Raw genomic sequence first — 18886 nt, forward strand, 5'->3', positions numbered from 1 at the left:
AAGCCATTACATTTCAGAAGCAGTATGGGCTGTGTAAAGAGCAAATGTTTACACTGCAAAAATCAGTGGTCAGTCAGTCATTCAAAGATTCTTTATTTCGCTATGTTTCAATAACATATAAAGTACATGAAATAAACACTTTATTGTACATTATATAGTAACTGACATAAAAAAAGCTATAGTAAAGAGATTACAATAATATGATATTGCAAATACATTAAAATAATTCATTAAAAAAATCTGATATAATAAAACATTATGAAAGTGCAAGTGCAAAGTGCCATTTGACAGCCACTTGTGGGTTTCTTGCAAAGTTGTGTTGAGTAGACGGATATCTTCCGGGGATGATTTTTTTTAGGGTATCATTCGCAAACATGTAGTAATGAACATTGGAGAGTTTCAGAATTTCGGTCAAGCGTTCCATGAATGGATTGAAGAGGGTAGGTGATAAGGAAGAACCTTGAGGGACTCCCAGGTCTGTCACGTCAGCTGCGTGTTTCCAGGCCGATCTACAATTTAAGAGTATGCATTTCAGGTGGTGTTTGTTGTTCGGTGAGGTTTTCTGTGTGATGGGTACTGGTTTGAGGTTGGCCTTGTTTACCTCTCTGGTGTTTGGTCTCTGTTCTCTGTGTGGGTCCCAGACAATAGTTAAGATGGGATTTAGGCTATGTGGCAGGTCATGGTATGCATTCTTTTACGTGCAGAGAATGGCTTGGATGTCATTGTCTGATAGAGAGACCTTGGTCCTGGCCGTTCTCGAGGAGGCTTTGTGTAAGGGAATGGATCTCCATCTTGTGCGCTGGGGTGTCTGGGAGATGTAAGAGTGTAATGGCAGGTCAGAATGGTGTAGGAATTTATCAGGGAGGATCTATCTATTACTCACAGGTTATTTCTGAGGGCCACCTGTTGTAGGCTTGCTCAGTAGAGATGCTGGTTAGCTTCTGTAGGTCAGATTTGAGTTGTTGTAGTACCTGTGTAATTTCCCCCACTCTAGACTCAATCTCGGCGTAGTAACAGGAGGATGGGGTTTGGCGCATAGTGTACTGAGGTGTGTGTTTTTCCTGACTATTGTTGATGTGAAAAATAGGAGGGGAGAGGTATGCATGGAGGGGTATTTGCGTTTATACTCTGGCCTAGTGTGTGGGGAGGAGGTAGTGGATATACTTTTTTCATTGAGTCGCTCTATGGCCCTACTGGAATTGTTGAGAGCGCATGGACTGGAGTGGGTAGAAGGGGTTGTATCTACATCTTCAGGAGTGGCTAAGATGGTATAGTGTGGTCTGATAGGTGTGGTGGAGCGTGGTGGTGAAGGGGGAGGACTGTCAGTGGTGGCAGAGCTGTGGGCGGAGACAACCTGGGGCTGTTCGAGTGAAGATCTGGGGTGGTCTGGAGAGGGAGCTGTCTTGTTTTTAGTTACCTCCTGTTTGATGATAGGGAAGAAATTATTGAATAGTTCGAAGTTGTGGTCAGAAGCCTGTATGAAATAATCCCATGGTTAAAGATGGAGATGGTTAATTTTGCATTGAGGGCTGTTGAGGGGACAACTGAAAGTCTTAGGCTGTGAGAGGTTTTCCTAGATGCAGAGATGGACAGTACACTTGAACTCAGTACAATCTGCTGCTTTTGTACAGTGTGTTATAGCTGGGCAAAGTGGGTTTCACTGAGTAGAGTCTGCTGCTCCTGCATGGTGCAGTAGAAATTGAAAGAGTGCGTTTGCTGCATTAGGACAGTACGCTTGAACTTGATAGAATCTGCTGATCTTGTATGGTGCAGTAGAACTGAACAGAGTGCGTCGGTGCACCTCGCGGCGGGATGCCTGGCTTTCACCTTGTGAATACCCTGCCGGGGTATCTCACAGGGGAATACTAGGACGGGTTCCCTAAGCAAGCGCCTTGAGACCCCTGGGTGATTCGTGCGCTATATAAATCGAAATACATTTACATTTACATTTACATGGACAGTGCACTTGAAGTGGGTAGAATCTGCTGGTCTTGTATGGTGCAGTAGGACTGGACAGAATGCGTCGGTGCATATAGACAGTGCACTTGAAGTGGGTAGAATCTGCTGGTCTTGTATGGTGCAGTAGGACTGGACAGAGTGCGTCGGTGCACATGGACAGTGCACTTGAAGTGGGTAGAATCTGCAGATCTTGTATGGTGCAGTAGAATTGGACAGAGTGCGTCAGTGGACATGGAGAGTGCACTTGAAGTGGGTAGACTCTGCTGCTCCTGTATGGTGCAGTAGGACGGGACAGAGTACGTCGGTGCACATGGACAGTGCAGTTTGATCCCCCCTGCTCTCACTGTCCGTGCCCTCGGTACAGCTTGTGCTTTGCATGACTCCAGCTCATTTTCTGATGCTCTGCTTTCTTTCCCCAGAGGGTGTGTGCACGAAACCAGCCAACAGAAGCGATGTTCAACCCCCGAGAGAGATTCAAGCAAACGCTGTCGAAACCGACATGTGTCCACCGATCAATCTACGGACTGCAGGTCAGTATCGAAGTGGAGGGTGCAGAGTGTGCTCTCCAGTGACCTGTGATGTGAAATGTGAGGATCTGTGGGGTCAGGGTTCCTTTGTCATGTCACTATACAGCAGGGTGTATTATATATTTTTATTTCATTTTATTCATGCTTTTAACTAGCCTAACAGTGTATCTGTATATACCACAATGTGTAAGTATTGTACATGACAATGTCTTTTAACTGTATGATAGTGTGGTATAGGGGTGCAAGGTCTATAACTATGATATGGGTGGTGTTGGGGTGCAAGGTCTATAACTATGATACGGGTGGTGTCGGGGTGCAAGGTCTATAACTGTATGATACGGGTGGTGTTGGGGTGCAAGGTCTATAACTGTATGATATGGGTGGTATAGGGGTGCAAGGTCTATAACTGTATGATACGGGTGGTATCGAAGTACAATGTCTATAACTGCATGATTTGGGTGGTATAGGGGTGCAAGGTCTATAACTGTATGATACGGGTGGTGTCGGGGTGCAAGGTGTATAACTGTATGATACGGGTGGTGTCGGGGTGCAAGGTCTATAACTATGATATGGGTGGTATAGGGGTGCAAGGTCTATAACTATGATATGGGTGGTATAGGGGTGCAAGGTCTATAACTATGATATGGGTGGTGTTGGGGTGCAAGGTCTATAACTATGATACGGGTGGTGCCGGGGTGCAAGGTCTATAACTGTATGATACGGGTGGTGTCGGGGTGCAAGGTCTATAACTGTATGATACGGGTGGTGTCTGGGTGCAAGGTCTATAACTGTATGATAGGGTGGTACAGGGGTGCAAGGTCTATAACTGTATGATACGGGTGGTGTCGGGGTGCAAGGTGTATAACTGTATACTACGGGTGGTATCGGGGTGCAAGGTCTTTAACTATATGATACGGGTGGTATCGGGGTGCAAGGTCTATAACTATATGATACGGGTGGTGTCGGGGTGCAAGGTCTATAACTGTATGATACGGGTGGTGTTGGGGTGCAAGGTCTATAACTGTGTGATACGGGTGGTGTCGGGGTGCAAGGTCTATAACTGTATGATACGGGTGGTGTCGGGGTGCAAGGTCTATAACTGTATGATACGGGTGGTGTCGGGGTGCAAGGTCTATACCTGTATGATAGGGTGGTATAGGGGTGCAAGGTCTATGACTATGATACGGGTGGTGTCGGGGTGCAAGGTCTATAACTGTATGATAGGGTGGTATAGGGGTGCAAGGTCTATGACTATGGTACGGGTGGTGTCGGGGTGCAAGGTCTATAACTGTATGATAGGGTGGTATAGAGGTGCAAGGTCTATAACTGTATGATGGGTGGTATAGGGGTGCAAGGTCTATAACTATGATACGGGTGGTGTCGGGGTGCAAGGTCTATAACTGTATGATAGGGTGGTATAGGGGTGCAATGTCTATAACTATGTTATGGGTGATGTCGGGGTGCAAGGTCTATAACTGTATGATGGGTGGTATAGGGGTGCAAGGTCTATAACTATGATACTGGTGGTGTCGGGGTGCAAGGTCTATAACTGTATGATAGGGTGGTATAGGGGTGCAAGGTCTATAACTATGATACGGGTGGTGTCGGGGTGCAAGGTCTATAACTGTATGATAGGGTGGTATAGGGGTGCAATGTCTATAACTGTATGATACGGGTGATGTCGGGGTGCAAGGTCTATAACTGTATGATAGGGTGATATAGGGGTGCAAGGTCTATAACTATGTTATGGGTGGTGTTGGGGTGCAAGGTCTATAACTGTATGATAGGGTGGTATAGGGGTTCAAGGTCTATAACTATGTTATGGGTGGTGTCGGGGTGCAAGGTCTATAACTGTATGATAGGGTGGTATAGGGTTGCAAGGTCTATAACTGTATGATAGGGTGGTATAGGGGTGCAAGGTCTATAACTATGTCATGGGTGGTGTCGGGGTGAAAGGTCTATAACTGTATGATAGGGTGGTATAGGGGTGCAAGGTCTATAACTATGTTATGGGTGGTGTCGGGGTCCAAGGTCTATAACTGTATGATAGGGTGGTATAGGGGTGCAAGGTCTATAACTATGATATGGGTGGTGTCGGGGTGCAAGTTCTATAACTATGATATGGGTGGTGTCTGGGTGCAAGGTCTATAACTATGATACGGGTGGTGTCGGGGTGCAAGTTCTATAACTATGATATGGGTGGTATAGGGGTGCAAGTTCTATACCTATGATATGGGTGGTATAGGGGTGCAAGGTCTATAACTATGATATGGGTGGTGTCGGGGTGCAAGTTCTATAACTATGATATGGGTGGTTTCGGGGTGCACGGTCTATAACTGTATGATAGGGTGGTATAGGGTGCAAGGTCTATAACTGTATGATATGGGTGGTATAGGGGTGCAAGGTATATAAATGTATGATAGGGTGGTATAGGGGTGCAAGGTCTATAACTGTATGATAGGGTGGTATAGGGGTGCAAGGTCTATAACTGTATGATAGGGTGGTAAAGGGGTGCAAGGTTTATAACTGTATGATATGGGTGGTGTATTCTTCTGGTACGGCTGCTGCTTGAAACAAACCTGAAATATCTGCCGCTTATCTTTTAACTCAGCCATTTGTACTTTGCACACTGCGGTTTTAACTCTGGATACGGATACTTAGAGCGACTAGGCTCAGCTTTTTATTCCACCTGTTTTTAAAAAGGGAACGATTAGGCTTTCCTTTTCTAAAACGTATCTGTCACTTATTTCTCCCTGTGTCTGCCAAATTCCTAGCCCCGGTCCACCACGGCAGTGTGCCGATTGAGTGGAGGGCATCCTGGAAGCAGCTAACAAATCGCTAGACACTTCCGGTGGGCGGAAGGGCGGAGCCAGGCACCCGCGCCTCGCACTATATCAGACCAATGTGCCAGCAGACGCGCAGCGGACGCGCGCATCAGGTGCGCATTCGGCGCGCCAAAGGCAAGCCCGTCTGCGCCCGTCCGTGACCGAAAGGGGCAAGGGGCGAGCCACCATGCCCAAATTACCACCTACTCCATTACCGAACTGAAATCCCTTCACTCCAAGAAACTAGAAATTGACCAACGCTGCCGGGCAAAAATAATTACAAACGGCTTAATAGTACCAAGATCCTCATTCCCCGAACTTAATAAGGATATACATCAAAATAAAAACTTTAACCTTAAAGCAAAAAACGAAGGAAACCCCCTCACAGTAACTTACCTCAATACCCGCTCCCTGGTCATGCACCAAGTAGAAATACACAATTTACTCTCAACCGATGAACCAGACATCCTACTGCTAACAGAATTACAAACGGCATAATAGTACCAAGATCCTCATTCCCCGAACTTAATAAGGATATACATCAAAATAAAAACTTTAACCTTAAAGCAAAAAACGAAGGAAACCCCCTCACAGTAACTTACCTCAATACCCGCTCCCTGGTCATGCACCAAGTAGAAATACACAATTTACTCTCAACCGATGAACCAGACATCCTACTGCTAACAGAAACCTGGTTAACACAGGACTCCTCCTCCGATGTCCTAGCGGCACTACTAAGCAACTATTACATCCTTCAAGCCAACCGCCAACAGGGAAAAACCGGAGGGGGGGTGGCAGCCATTATACACAGAGATCTAAAATTCACAGCACTTGCCCCACTAGACCTGCCACTAGTGGAGAACCTAGTGATAAAACTGGAGTCCGATTCGGCTCCCCTTATATGTGTCATACTTCATCGTTCACCACAAAACATGCCACAATTTCCACATTACCTAGGTGAACAGATGACTCACCTCATAACCAACCACTCAAAAACTCTACTCATAGGGGATCTCAACTACTGGGTCAATGACCAAGCAGGCGGCCCTCACGCGGCAGAGTTAACCAACCTACTGATGGGGCTTAATCTTGGCCAGCACATCACCTCCGCGACCCACATCAAGGGACATATATTAGATCAGATGTGGACTTCAAATTTGAACATAACTGATCTAGAGGTGACCCCCTGCATCTGTTCGGACCATCATCTCATTAAATTCTCAATAAACAACCTAGCTAAACTTAAAATCCCCCAATCAGACCCCGGTTACTACAGGAGCTGGAACACCAAAAACGAAGGCCAATTTTTTGAAACCTTGACTAAAACAATCCCTGTCACCCACGCCTCCATCGAGGAATGGCTCTCCAACGCCAGCAATGAACATGCCCTGCTTAAGAAAAAACAACGGGACCGCCGCCATGATGCACATAAGTGGTTCTCCACTGATCTAAAAAAAGTAAAACTGGCGCTACGACAAGCAGAAAGGAAATGGAGAAATAACTATTCACTAGACGATAAAAACACCTACCTAACCCCTCTCATAACCTACAAAAAAACAATCCTGGCGGCAAAAACTGATTCTTTTTTCACAAAAAATCCTTACCTTGACAAATCGATCAAAGGATATATTCTCAATAATCAACAAACTCTCTAACCCTGACAGAGTAACCCAAAAAATCATACCCTCACAAGCCCTTTGTGACTCCCTAAACAACTTCTTTGTGGACAAAATTAAAAATATCAAAACGAGTATACCCCTATGTGCAAAACCCACATATTAAGCAAAACCTAAAAACATACAAAGGCTTGAACACTTCCCTAGGATAGACCAAGAAGCTTTCACTGATCTCATGATGAAGGTCAAATCTGGCTCCCCGAAAGATTGCTGCCCCCCTTGGATCCTAAAGGAAGCTTTTACAGCCTGCCCAGACCCTCCCATGACCTTACTAAACATCTCACTGTCCCAAGGCTATGTTCCCAACACCTTTAAAGAGGCATCTGTCATCCCTCTCCTGAAAAAGTCAGGAGCAGACCCCGGGACCTTGGCCAATTACCGACCCATATTGTTGCTTCCCTACATGGCCAAACTGCTTGATGCCCACGTAGCCAAAAACTTGTCGGCCTTCCTGGAACAACCAGACGACCTGGACACTCACCAGGCAGGGTTTCGCCCTGCGCATTCCACGGAATCTGTTGTACTATCAGTCTTGGACCACCTACGCGCAAAAGCGGATGGAGGGTCCCCCCAAGCACTCGTGCTTCTTGATCTCTCCGCCGCGTTTGACACGGTCGACCACAACATCTTGGTCGACCGCGTCAAGGACGCAGGAATCCAAGGACTAGCTCTCAAATGGATAAGCTCCTTCCTAAACAACCGCTATCAAGCGGTCCGTTTGGGAAACTTCACTACCTCCAAGATTAAAAACACATGTGGCGTTCCCCAAGGCTCTTCCCTTTCCCCCCACTTATTCAACCTAACCCTTCTCCCACTCATTCATGCACTTAAGGAAAGGAAAATTCAAACCATTAACTACGCTGACGATTTTCAGTTAATCTTCCCAATCAACAACTCGCCCACTACTTGTCATGCCCCGAGAATTACAATGTACCGTCCCTTTAAGACAAGACCACTATAAATCTGCAGTGAGCCCTGGGAGCGACGCTTTAGGTTCTCGCGTCTAGCTCCGTTGTCCATTTCCGTCCTGTTCCTGGTGCCTGACTTCCGGTTTTGCCTTATTCCGCCTGGTGTTCTTTAGAAGGAAGTTTCTGTCCTTCATGTTCTGGACGCTTGTTACTCGGTTCCCTCTTAGACATTCTGTTGGAGCCCGGTGACTCGTTTTTTTCCCTTTTTGCTGCTCCGCCCGACAGCCGGGCTTAGTCTCCGTCGTAGGGACGGGCACTGTTGCTCTGCTCCCACTCTCCCGTCTGTTGCTCCCCCCAACGGCCGGGCTTAGACTCCGCCGTCCGGCCGGGCTACACATACCTGCACTCCTCCACCTCTTGTCTGCTGCTCCGCCAGACGGCCGGGCTTGTTCTCCGCCGTCCGGCCGAGCAAGTGCTTCCCTGCCTTCTTTCTCCTTCCCTCCGCTGCTCCGCCCGACGGCCGGGCTTGGTTCTCCGCCGTCCGGCCGGGTGGCATGTGTGTCTCCCTCTTTTTAGGTATTTAGGTTTTTTCATAGTGTACGCCAATAGGCTGGGCTTGATCTCCGCCATTCGGCAAGACCACTTTAATTGTCCCTTCCCTTCCTTACTTGACTGCATTACAGCTAGCCGCTTCAACATCCATTATCTGGGCCAGCTCCCATCTGTATTTGGGGATACTTGCGTGCACTCCGGTTGGGGTGCAAGATTTCACCTGTTCTTCAAGGAATCACGGTAACAGCGCTGTGCGCTGCCTATTTGTTTTTTCAAGGCATTTGACACTTAGTGATTCTCATATATGTGTTTTGTTCTGTAGGTTTCCATTGTACTGTATTGGTGTTGGCACTGGAGTATTGTCAAGGGTACTGTTGATTACCACATCCGATGGACAGTCTTGTGCATCAAACCAAGTGAGAGTTTTTTGCTTAGGAGCCTAGAGTACATGTTCATTGTCAGAAGAGAGTTGTCATTCATTTTTGTTCCATCACTCTAGTTGTAGCTCAAGACGAATTCCTACACCTCCTATACACCTGTCCTGAGGCTCAGACACATTGGTGGTATGTAATGTTAAGATAGAGAAACATAGAGACTTATGTATATTAGAAGCTGTTGTTAAATAACGTGTATATTTCTTTCAGCCCTACGTCCTCCTGAATTCCTTACAGTGGGTTACCCAATCACGCAGAAGATTACAGTCAAGTTTTCTTTTGTTCCTTCCCAACCTTTCTTGTTTTGACTCCCTGTTTTCCCCTGACGAGCCTCTCGATACTCTAGTGTTTGATAGAGTCGGAAGGCCGTAGGGGAAGGCTGTGGAATTATCTTCGGATTCCTGACGCTCCTGCAGAACCTGCCTGGATACCATTACAGAACGTAAAGCCCACGTGGTTTGTTCTGCCTGAGCGTCATGGATCTGGAAGCCGTTTCCCTATCTGATGTAGCTAGTATGTTAGGGAACATGCAGGTTGAGACCCAGGCGTTAATATCTAGGGTAGACACCTTACAACGACAACAAGCAGCTGGGGCTACGGGGGGGGGTATATCAGTAGTTCAGGTCACCACACCTCCTTCCCTACCTCTAGCACCCCCTGAAAGATATGCAGGAGACGCAGCACGGTGTGCCGCTTTTCTTAGTCAGTGTCAGCTTCATTTTTCCTGTAAAGCTAATTGTTTTCCATCTGAGCAGGCAAAGGTGGCCTTTGTGATTTCCTATCTCAGTGGGGCGGCTGCTGATTGGGCCATACCGTTGGTTGACCGAGATGATCCGCTTTTACATAGCTACACCGCTTTCAGGAGGGAGTTCCGTAAAATATTCGACAGACATGTCTATACCCATTCGTCTGATACGGAATTATTGAGTCTGAAGCAGGGTAACCAAGATCTTGTAGCCTATATTACCTCCTTTCGTAGGCTAGTAGTAGAATCCAACTGGCCAGAAGAAAAACGCAGTACCATGTTTTACAGGCGCTTAAGAGAAGACTTAAAGGATGCTCTCTCACAGATAGTAGATTTACCGACTGCCTGGACTGATCTGATTGACTTGGTGGTAAAAATAGATCATCGCATCCAGGAAAGAAAGAAAGAGAGGGATAAACATGAAGCAAGATATCTGCCTCTCAGAGAAAAGAAGAGTGTAGTAGAAAAGACCAGTGATGAGAGTGAGCCTATGCAGATAGGTATAGTGAGGGGACCCCTTACACCAGAGGAAAGACAGAGAAGACGAACACTTAGACTTTGTTTCTATTGTGGGAAGGCGGGTCACTTTTTGAAGGATTGTCCTGTTAAACCCACACATCCTAAGTATTCGGGAAACTAAGAAGCCTGGAATCCTGTGAAACAAGGATTCCGGGTAGGTCTGGATTGACAGTCTCTTCCTCAGATTACAAACGCTCTCCCACAAATCACCTCTATGTGTCAGCATTTTTGTCCCACGGAGTGCAGGGTTTACATGTGTTAGTGATGGTGGATTCCGGTGCATCAGGGAATTATATGGATGAGGAGTGGGCCAAAGAAAGCATGATACCCTACACTAAGAAAGAGATAGCCAGTCATGTTACCACTATAGATGGCAGCTCACTTGTATCAGGTCCTGTAACACATCATACCTCATTCCTACACATGACTATAGAACCAGAACATCATGAAGAAATACGGTTTGATCTTATCTGTTCTCCGCAATTCCCGGTGCTCTTGGGTATTCCGTGGTTGAGATCCCAAAATCCTGATATAAACTGGGAAACCTCTTTGATAACTTTTCCCCAAGATACAGGGGCACAAGCGGTAGGAGCCTCAGTTGACAAAGTACCCTCTAATCTTTCAAGCAAAGAGGGTGATCCTGAACTACCATCCTGCTATCACGACTTGCAGACAGTCTTTGATGTTAAAGAAGCTGAAATTCTCCCTCCTCATAGGGTTTATGACTGTCGTATTGACCTAGAAACAGGGGCCAGAATTCCGTGTAGCAGGGTGTACGCTCTCACAGAAAAAGAGAACGCGTATTTACGAGAATATCTGGATACCATGCTTGAAAAGCCTCGTCATCTCTCTTTTTCATCCCCAAGAGGGAAGGGGGTCTTCATTGTTGTATCGACTACAGGAAGCTGAACGATGTCACAATAAAGAATAGATATCCACTACCCCTGATCGCCTCTCTCCTTGACCAAATCCGCAATGCCCAATTCTTCACCAAGCTAGACTTACGTGGCGCATACCATCTTGTGAGGGTCAAGGAAGGGGATGAATGGAAGACCGCTTTTTGTACCAAATTCGGTCTTTTCGAGTATCTCGTGATGCCCTTTGGGCTTTGCAATGCTCCTGCAGCATTTCAGTTTTTTATAAATGAAGTGTTAAAAGATATGCTGGACTTATATGTCATTGCCTACATAGATGATCTTTTGATTTTTTCACCTTCAATGGTGGTACATGTACAGCATGTACGCAATGTATTAGAACGGTTGCTGGAAAATCGCTTGTATTGCAAGTTAGAGAAATGCACCTTCCACACACAAGAAGTTCCCTTTTTGGGGTATGTCATTTCTCCTTGGGGTCTTCGAATGGATTCCACCAAGGTGGAAGCAGTATTGGCATGGCCAGCCCCTCGTACAGTGAGAGATATTCAAAGTTTTTTGGGTCTGGCTAATTTTTATAGACGGTTTATTCGAAACTTTTCTACCCTTGTGGCGCCCATCACGGCTTTGTTGAGGAAAGGAGTTCCTTTTGTGTGGTCCCCGGAGGCTGAGGACTCTTTCCGTCTTCTGAAGAAGGCCTTCACCAGTGCCCCTGTCCTGCGACATCCTGATCCAGCCTTTCCCTTTGTGGTGGAGGTGGATGCATCGCAAGTGGCAGTGGGAGGAGTACTGTCCCAAATTGATTCGAAATCTGGCGAGTGCCATCCAGTAGCCTATTATTCGCATAAGTTCACCCCTGCTGAATACAACTATGCAGTGGGTGATAAGGAACTTCTAGCCATTAAAAAGGCTTTTGAAGAATGGAGGCAATATTTACTGGGGGCCAGGTATCCGGCGGTGGTATATATGGATTACCGCAACCTGCAATACATTAAATCCGCCAAGGCTCTTTCTATGAGACAATTGCGATGGCCACAATTCTTCAGCGAGTATGACTTCACCGTCCAATACAGACCAGGAAGAAGAAATGGCAAGGCAGATGCTCTATCACGGTTAGGTTTTGATTCCCCCACAGAGGCAGTAGAGCTACCTTACATCATCCCCAGACCTAATGTCATAGGAGGAATGTCGACTGAAGATGATTTTCTAGCTCAAGTGCAGAGCAGTCAGGCCGCAGTGGACGTGACATCCTTGGTGGGTTCTCGGGAAGTGTCTGTAAGGGGAGGATTGGCTTGTGTCCAGGGGGGAGTGGTTCTACCCTCTAAAGAGTTACAGGAACAGGCTATGCAATGGTATCACTCTCATCCTATAGCAGGCCATCCAGGAATCAAGAAGACTACCAAGGCTTTGAGAGACCGGTTTTGGTGGCCTGAAATGCTCAAAGATATAGAATCCTATGTACAGACTTGTCACGTTTGAGCTCAGACTAAGGTATCACGTCTTAATCCCGTGGGCCTACTCATGCCGCTAGCCTCCCCTCCTGGTCCTTGGCATACCGTGTCTCTTGATTTCATAGTGGAGTTGCCCCTCACTAAGATAAAAAACAACACCTTGTTAGTAGTGGTTGATCTGTTCACGAAGATGGCCCATTTCGTGCCTTTACAGGGGTTGCCCACAGCAGGAGAATTGGCTTCTGTATTTATGCAACAGATAATCCGACTCCATGGGTTCCCTTCCGTCCTGGTTTCTGACAGAGGTGCCCAATTTGTGTCATGTTTCTGGAAGTGTTTATGTTCTTTGCTCCAGATCGAGGTCAGATTATCCTCAAGCCATCACCCCCAGACAGACGGACAAACAGAAAGGGTTAACCAGTTTTTTTAACAATACATACGTAATCAGGTATTGCACTCCCTGAAGGATTGGGATGAGTTTGTATGGCTAGCTGAGATCTCGTACAACAACAGTCCACACTCATCTACCAACACCACCCCATTCTTTTGTTCTTATGGGTATCACCCCAAGTTGTTACCTTCAGGGACCCCTACTGATTGGTCCACTCCCGCTGCCTCTGACAGATTGGAGAGACTACATAAAGTACAGATGGATGCATTAGACTGCCTTGAGATGGCAAAGGTGAGGTACACTGAAGGGGCAAACTTACACAGGAGGTTAGAACCCATTTACACGCCAGGTGATGAGGTTTGGCTCTCCACGAAATACATAGCTCTGGGAGGTCCACGCAAGTTTAACCCCAAGTACATTGGCCCCTATAAGGTGGTGAAGATGATCAATTCTGTGGCCATGAAATTGGACCTTCCCCCTTCATTCAAGATCCACCCCGTGTTCCATGTTTCGCTGTTGAAGCCGGTTGAAACGGGTACCAGATTGCCCCAAAGACCTGCTCCTGTAATCCTCCAAGACTCGGAGGAGTATGAAGTGGAGGCAATACTAGATTCCCGTAAAGTAGGAAGCAACCTTCAATATTTGATCCATTGGAAGGGTTATGGAATAGAAGAGCGGACATGGGAACCTGTGTCAAATGTTCATGCACCTCGTCTGATACGGTTATTCCATCAGAAGCATCCAGACAAACCCAAATTAGGGGAAGGGAATTGTGGGGGGAGTGTACTGTCATGCCCCGAGAATCATTCCCGAGAATTACAATGTACCGTCCCTTTAAGACAAGACCACTATAAATCTGCAGTGAGCCCTGGGAGCGACGCTTTACGTTCTCGCGTCTAGCTCCGTTGTCCATTTCCGTCCTGTTCCTGGTGCCTGACTTCCGGTTTTGCCTTATTCCGCCTGGTGTTCTTTAGAAGGAAGTTTCTGTCCTTCATGTTCTGGACGCTTGTTACTCGGCTCCCTCTTAGACATTCTGTTGGAGCCCGGTGACTTGTTTTTTCCCTTTTTGCTGCTCCGCCCGACGGCCGGGCTTAGTCTCCGTCGTCCGGCCGGGCACTGATGCTCTGCTCCCACTCTCCCGTCTGTTGCTCCGCCCGACGGCCGGGCTTAGACTCCGCCGTCCGGCCGGGCTACACATACCTGCACTCCTCCACCTCTTGTCTGCTGCTCCGCCAGACGGCCGGGCTTGTTCTCCGCCGTCCGGCCGAGCAAGTGCTTCCCTGCCTTCTTTCTCCCTCCCTCCGCTGCTCCGCCCGACGGCCGGGCTTGGTTCTCCGCCCGACGGCCGGGCTTGGTTCTCCGCCGTCCGGCCGGGTGGCATGTGTGTCTCCCTCTTTTTAGGTATTTAGGTTTTTTCATAGTGTACGCCAATAGGCTGGGCTTGATCTCCGCCATTCGGCAAGACCACTTTAATTGTCCCTTCCTTTCCTTACTTGACTGCATTACAGCTAGCCCCTTCAACATCCATTATCTGGGCCAGCTCCCATCTGTATTTGGGGATACTTGCGTGGACTCCGGTTGGGGTGCAAGATTTCACCTGTTCTTCAAGGAATCACGGTAACAGCGCTGTGCGCTGCCTATTTGTTTATTCAAGGCATTTGACACTTAGTGATTCTCATATATGTGTTTTGTTCTGTAGGTTTCCATTGTACTGTATTGGTGTTGGCATTGGAGTATTGTCAAGGGTACTGTTGATTACCACATCCGATGGACAGTCTTGTGCATCAAACCAAGTGAGAGTTTTTTGCTTAGGAGCCTATAGTACATGTTCATTGTCAGAAGAGAGTTGTCATTCATTTTTGTTCCATCACTCTAGTTGTAGCTCAAGACGAATTCCTACACCTCCTATACACCTGTCCTGAGGCTCAGACAAACATTGGTGGTATGTAATGTCAAGATAGAGAAACATAGAGACTTATGTATATTAGAAGCTGTTGTTAAATAACGTGTATATTTCTTTCAGCCCTACGTCCTCCTGAATTCCTTACAGTGGGTTACCCAATCACGCAGAAGATTACAGTCAAGTTTTCTTTTGTTCCTTCCCAACCTTTCTTGTTTTGTCTCCCTGTTTTCCCCTGACGAGCCTCTCGATACTCTAGTGTTTGATAGAGTCGGAAGGCCGTAGGGGAAGGCTGTGGAATTATCTTCGGATTCCTGACGCTCCTGCAGAACCTGCCTGGATACCATTACACTACTGTTCACGAATTCCAGATAACAATGCTGTTCATCTGGGACTGGATGAACAGCAACCATCTTAAACTGAACCCGGATAAAACGGAGGTCATCCTCACAGGTGGCCTAACGAACCCCATGAGCCCCCTTTTCTGGCCCAAAGATCTGGGACAATCCACCACCCCTTCTACCTCTGGCAAAACCCTGGGGGTAATAATAAACAGTGATCTTACCATGAATAAACAAATTGGAGCCGTGGTCTCCACTTGCTGCTTCCAGCTAAGAAAAATAAGGAAAATTTGTAGATTCCTTAGCCAGGAAGCAAAGATCCAGGCAGTTCTTGCGATGGTAATATCCCACATCGATTACGCCAATTCTCTATACTTTGGCATCCCGACCTACCTCGTTAACTGCCTTCAAATGATTTAAAATCAGGGGGCCAGGCTGGTCGTCCAAGCAAATAGGCGCAAACATACCACTCCTTTGCTGAAGAAGCTACACTGGCTCCCTATAATCCAGAGATGCGCCTTCAAAGTGGGATGTATCATCTTCAAATCCCTGAACAATAAAAACCCTAAATTCATCGATAACCTGATAAACAAATACACTCCCGCTCGCAACCTGCGATCTGGCCATCTGCACCTTCTGGTCATACCTCCCTTCAGACTAAAACGTGCTGGAGGATCAAGACTTGCCACCTTAGGCCCTAAATTGTGGAACTACTTACTTCTTGAAGCCAGAGCATGTACATACCTCATGCGGTTTCGTAAACTACTAAAAACTTGGCTATTCAAGCAGGCATACTGTTAACATCTCAGTCTACTCAAGCTGGTTCCCCTTTCATCTCAGCCTAAATTACCTTAGAACAGTGCCAAGAAACCAACCTGGTGTACGTGCGCTTAACAAATAAAGATTAACAGATTAACAAGGTCTAACTGTATGATATTCGTGGTGTCGGGGTACAAAGTCTATAACTGTATGATATGGGTGGTATAGGAGTGCAAGGCCTATAACTGTATGATATGAGTGGTATAGGGGTGCAAGGTCTATAACTGTATGATAGGGTGGTATAGGGGTGCAAGGTCTATAACTGTATGATAGGGTGGTATAGGGGTGCAAGGTTTATAACTGTATGATACCGGTGGTAAAGGGGTGCAAGGTCTATAACTGTATGATATGGGTGGTATAGGGGTGTAAAGTCTAACTGTATGATATTCGTGGTGTCGGGGTGCAAGGTCTATAACTGTATGATATGGGTGGTATAGGGGTGCAAGGTCTATAACTGTATGATATGGATGGTATAGGGGTGCAAGGTACATAATTGTATGATGCTGGAGGTGTTGGGGTGCAAGGTCTATAACTATATGATATGGGTGGTATAGGGGTGCAAGGTTTATAACTCTATGATATGGGTGGTATAGCGTTGCAATGTCTCTAACTGTATGATATGGGTGGTATAGGGGTGCAAGGTGTATATATGGGTGGCATAGGGGTGCAAGGTCTATAACTGTATGATATGAGTGGTACAGGGGTGCATGTCTAACTGTATGATACGGGTGGTGTCGGGGTGCAACGTCTATAACTGTATGACACGGGTGGTATAGGGGTGCAAGGTCTATAACTGTATGATGCCGGCGGTGTTGGGGTGCAAGGTCTATAACTATATGATATGGGTGGTATCGATTTGCAATGTCTATAACTGCATAATATGGGTGGTATAGGGGTGCAAGGTCTATAACTGTATGATGCCGGTGGTGTTGGGGTGCAAGGTCTATAACTATATGATATGGGTGGTATAGGGGTGCAAGGTCTATAAGTGTATGATATGGGTGGTATAGGGGAGCAAGGTCCATAACTGTTTGATAAGGGTGGTATAGGGGTGCAATGTCTATAACTGTATGATATGGGTGGTATAGGGTTGCAAGGTCTATAACTGTATGATATGGGTGGTATAGGGGTGCAAGGTCTATAACTGTATGATATGGGTGGTAAAGGGGTGCAATGTCTATAACTGAATGATATGGTTGGTAAAGGAGTGCAAGGTCTATAACTATGATATGGGTGGTATAGGGGTGCAAGGTCTATATATGGGTGGTATAGGGGTGCAAGGTCTATAACTGTATGATATGGGTGGTATAGGGGTGCAATGTGCAACTGTATGATATCGGTGGTACAGGGGTGCAAGGTCTTTAAATGTATGATACGGATGGTATAGGGGCGCACAGTCTATAACTGTATGATATGGGTGGTATAGGGGTGTAATGTCTATAACTGCATGATGCTGGTGGTGTCGGGGTGCAAGGTCAATAACTGTATGATATGGGTGGTATAGGGGTGAAAGGTCTATAACTGTATGATATGGGTGGTATAGGGGTGCAAGGTATATAAATGCATGATCTGGGTGGTATAGGAGTGCAAGGTCTATAACTGTATGATATGTGTAGTATAGGAGTGCAAGGTCTATAAATGTATGATATGGGTGGTATAAGGGTGTAATGTCTATAACTGTATGATACGGGTGGTGTCAGGGTGAAAGGTCTATAACCGTATGATATGGGTCTTGTAGGGGTTCAAGGTCTATAACTGTATGATATGGTTGGTATAGGGGTGGAAGGTCTATAACTGTATGATATGGGTGGTATAGGGGTGCATGTCTAACTGTATGATACGGGTGATGTTGGGGTGCAAGGTCTATAACTGTATGATACGGGTGGTATAGGGGTGGAAGGTCTATAACTGTATGATATGGGTGGTATAGGGGTGCATGTCTAACTGTATGATACGGGTGGTGTTGGGGTGCAAGGTCTATAACTGTATGATACGGGTGGTGGCGGTGTGCAAGGTATATAACTGTATGATACGGGTGGTATAGGGATGCAAGGTCTATAACTGTATGATACGGGTGGTATAGGAGTGCATGTCTAACTGTATGATACGGGTGGTGTTGGGGTGCAAGGTCTATAACTGTATGATACGGGTGGTGGCGGTGTGCAAGGTATATAACTGTATGATACGGGTGGTATAGGGGTGCAAGGTCTATAACTGTATGATACGGGTGGTGTTGGGGTGCAAGGTCTATAACTATATGATATGGGTGGTATAGGGGTGCAAGGTCTATAAGTGTATGATATGGGTGACATAGGGGTGCAAGGTCCATAACTGTTTGATATTGGTGGTGTTGGGGTGCAATGTCTATAACTGTATGATATGGGTGGTATAGGGGTGCAAGGTCTATAACTGTATGATATGGGTGGTATGGGGGTGCAATGTCTAACTGTATTTATTATATGGGTGGTATAGAAGTGCAAGGTCTTTAAATATATGATATGGGTGGTATAGGGGTGCAAGGTCTATAACTGTATGATATGGGTGGTATAGGGGTGCAATGTCTAACTGTATGATACTGGTGGTATAGGGGTGCAAGGTCTTTAAATGTATGATACGGGTGGTATAGCGGCGCATGGTCTATGACTGTATGATATGGGTGGTATAGGGGTGCAATGTCTAACTGTATGATATGGGTGGTATAGGGGTGCAAGGTCTTTAAATGTATGATACGGATGGTATAGGGGCGCATGGTCTATAACTGTATGATATGGGTGGTATAGGGGTGCAATGTCTAACTGTATGATACTGGTGGTATAGGGGTGCAAGGTCTTTAAATGTATGATACGGGTGGTATAGCGGTGCATGGTCTATGACTGTATGATATGGGTGGTATAGGGGTGCAATATCTAACTGTATAATATGGGTGGTATAGGAGTGCAAGGTCTATAACTGTATTATATGAGTGGT

At 46.4% G+C, this 18886-nt stretch overlaps 1 protein-coding gene across 1 annotated transcript in view; it reads left to right on the forward strand.

The window, feature by feature from the left end:
* The first annotated feature begins 382 nt into the window (after nt 1-382).
* LOC144769972 (protein FAM118A-like) overlaps nt 383-18886 on the forward strand; it is a 489392-nt gene continuing 470888 nt past the window's right edge. The window contains exons 1-2 of the mRNA XM_078654167.1: nt 383-440; nt 2324-2489. Of these exons, the coding sequence (XP_078510293.1) occupies nt 383-440; nt 2324-2489 (224 nt within the window). The remainder of the gene's footprint in view (nt 441-2323; nt 2490-18886) is intronic.

Source organism: Lissotriton helveticus, chromosome 7 (genome assembly GCF_964261635.1).
Source record: "Lissotriton helveticus chromosome 7, aLisHel1.1, whole genome shotgun sequence".
Classification (NCBI taxonomy): Eukaryota; Metazoa; Chordata; class Amphibia; order Caudata; family Salamandridae; genus Lissotriton; species Lissotriton helveticus.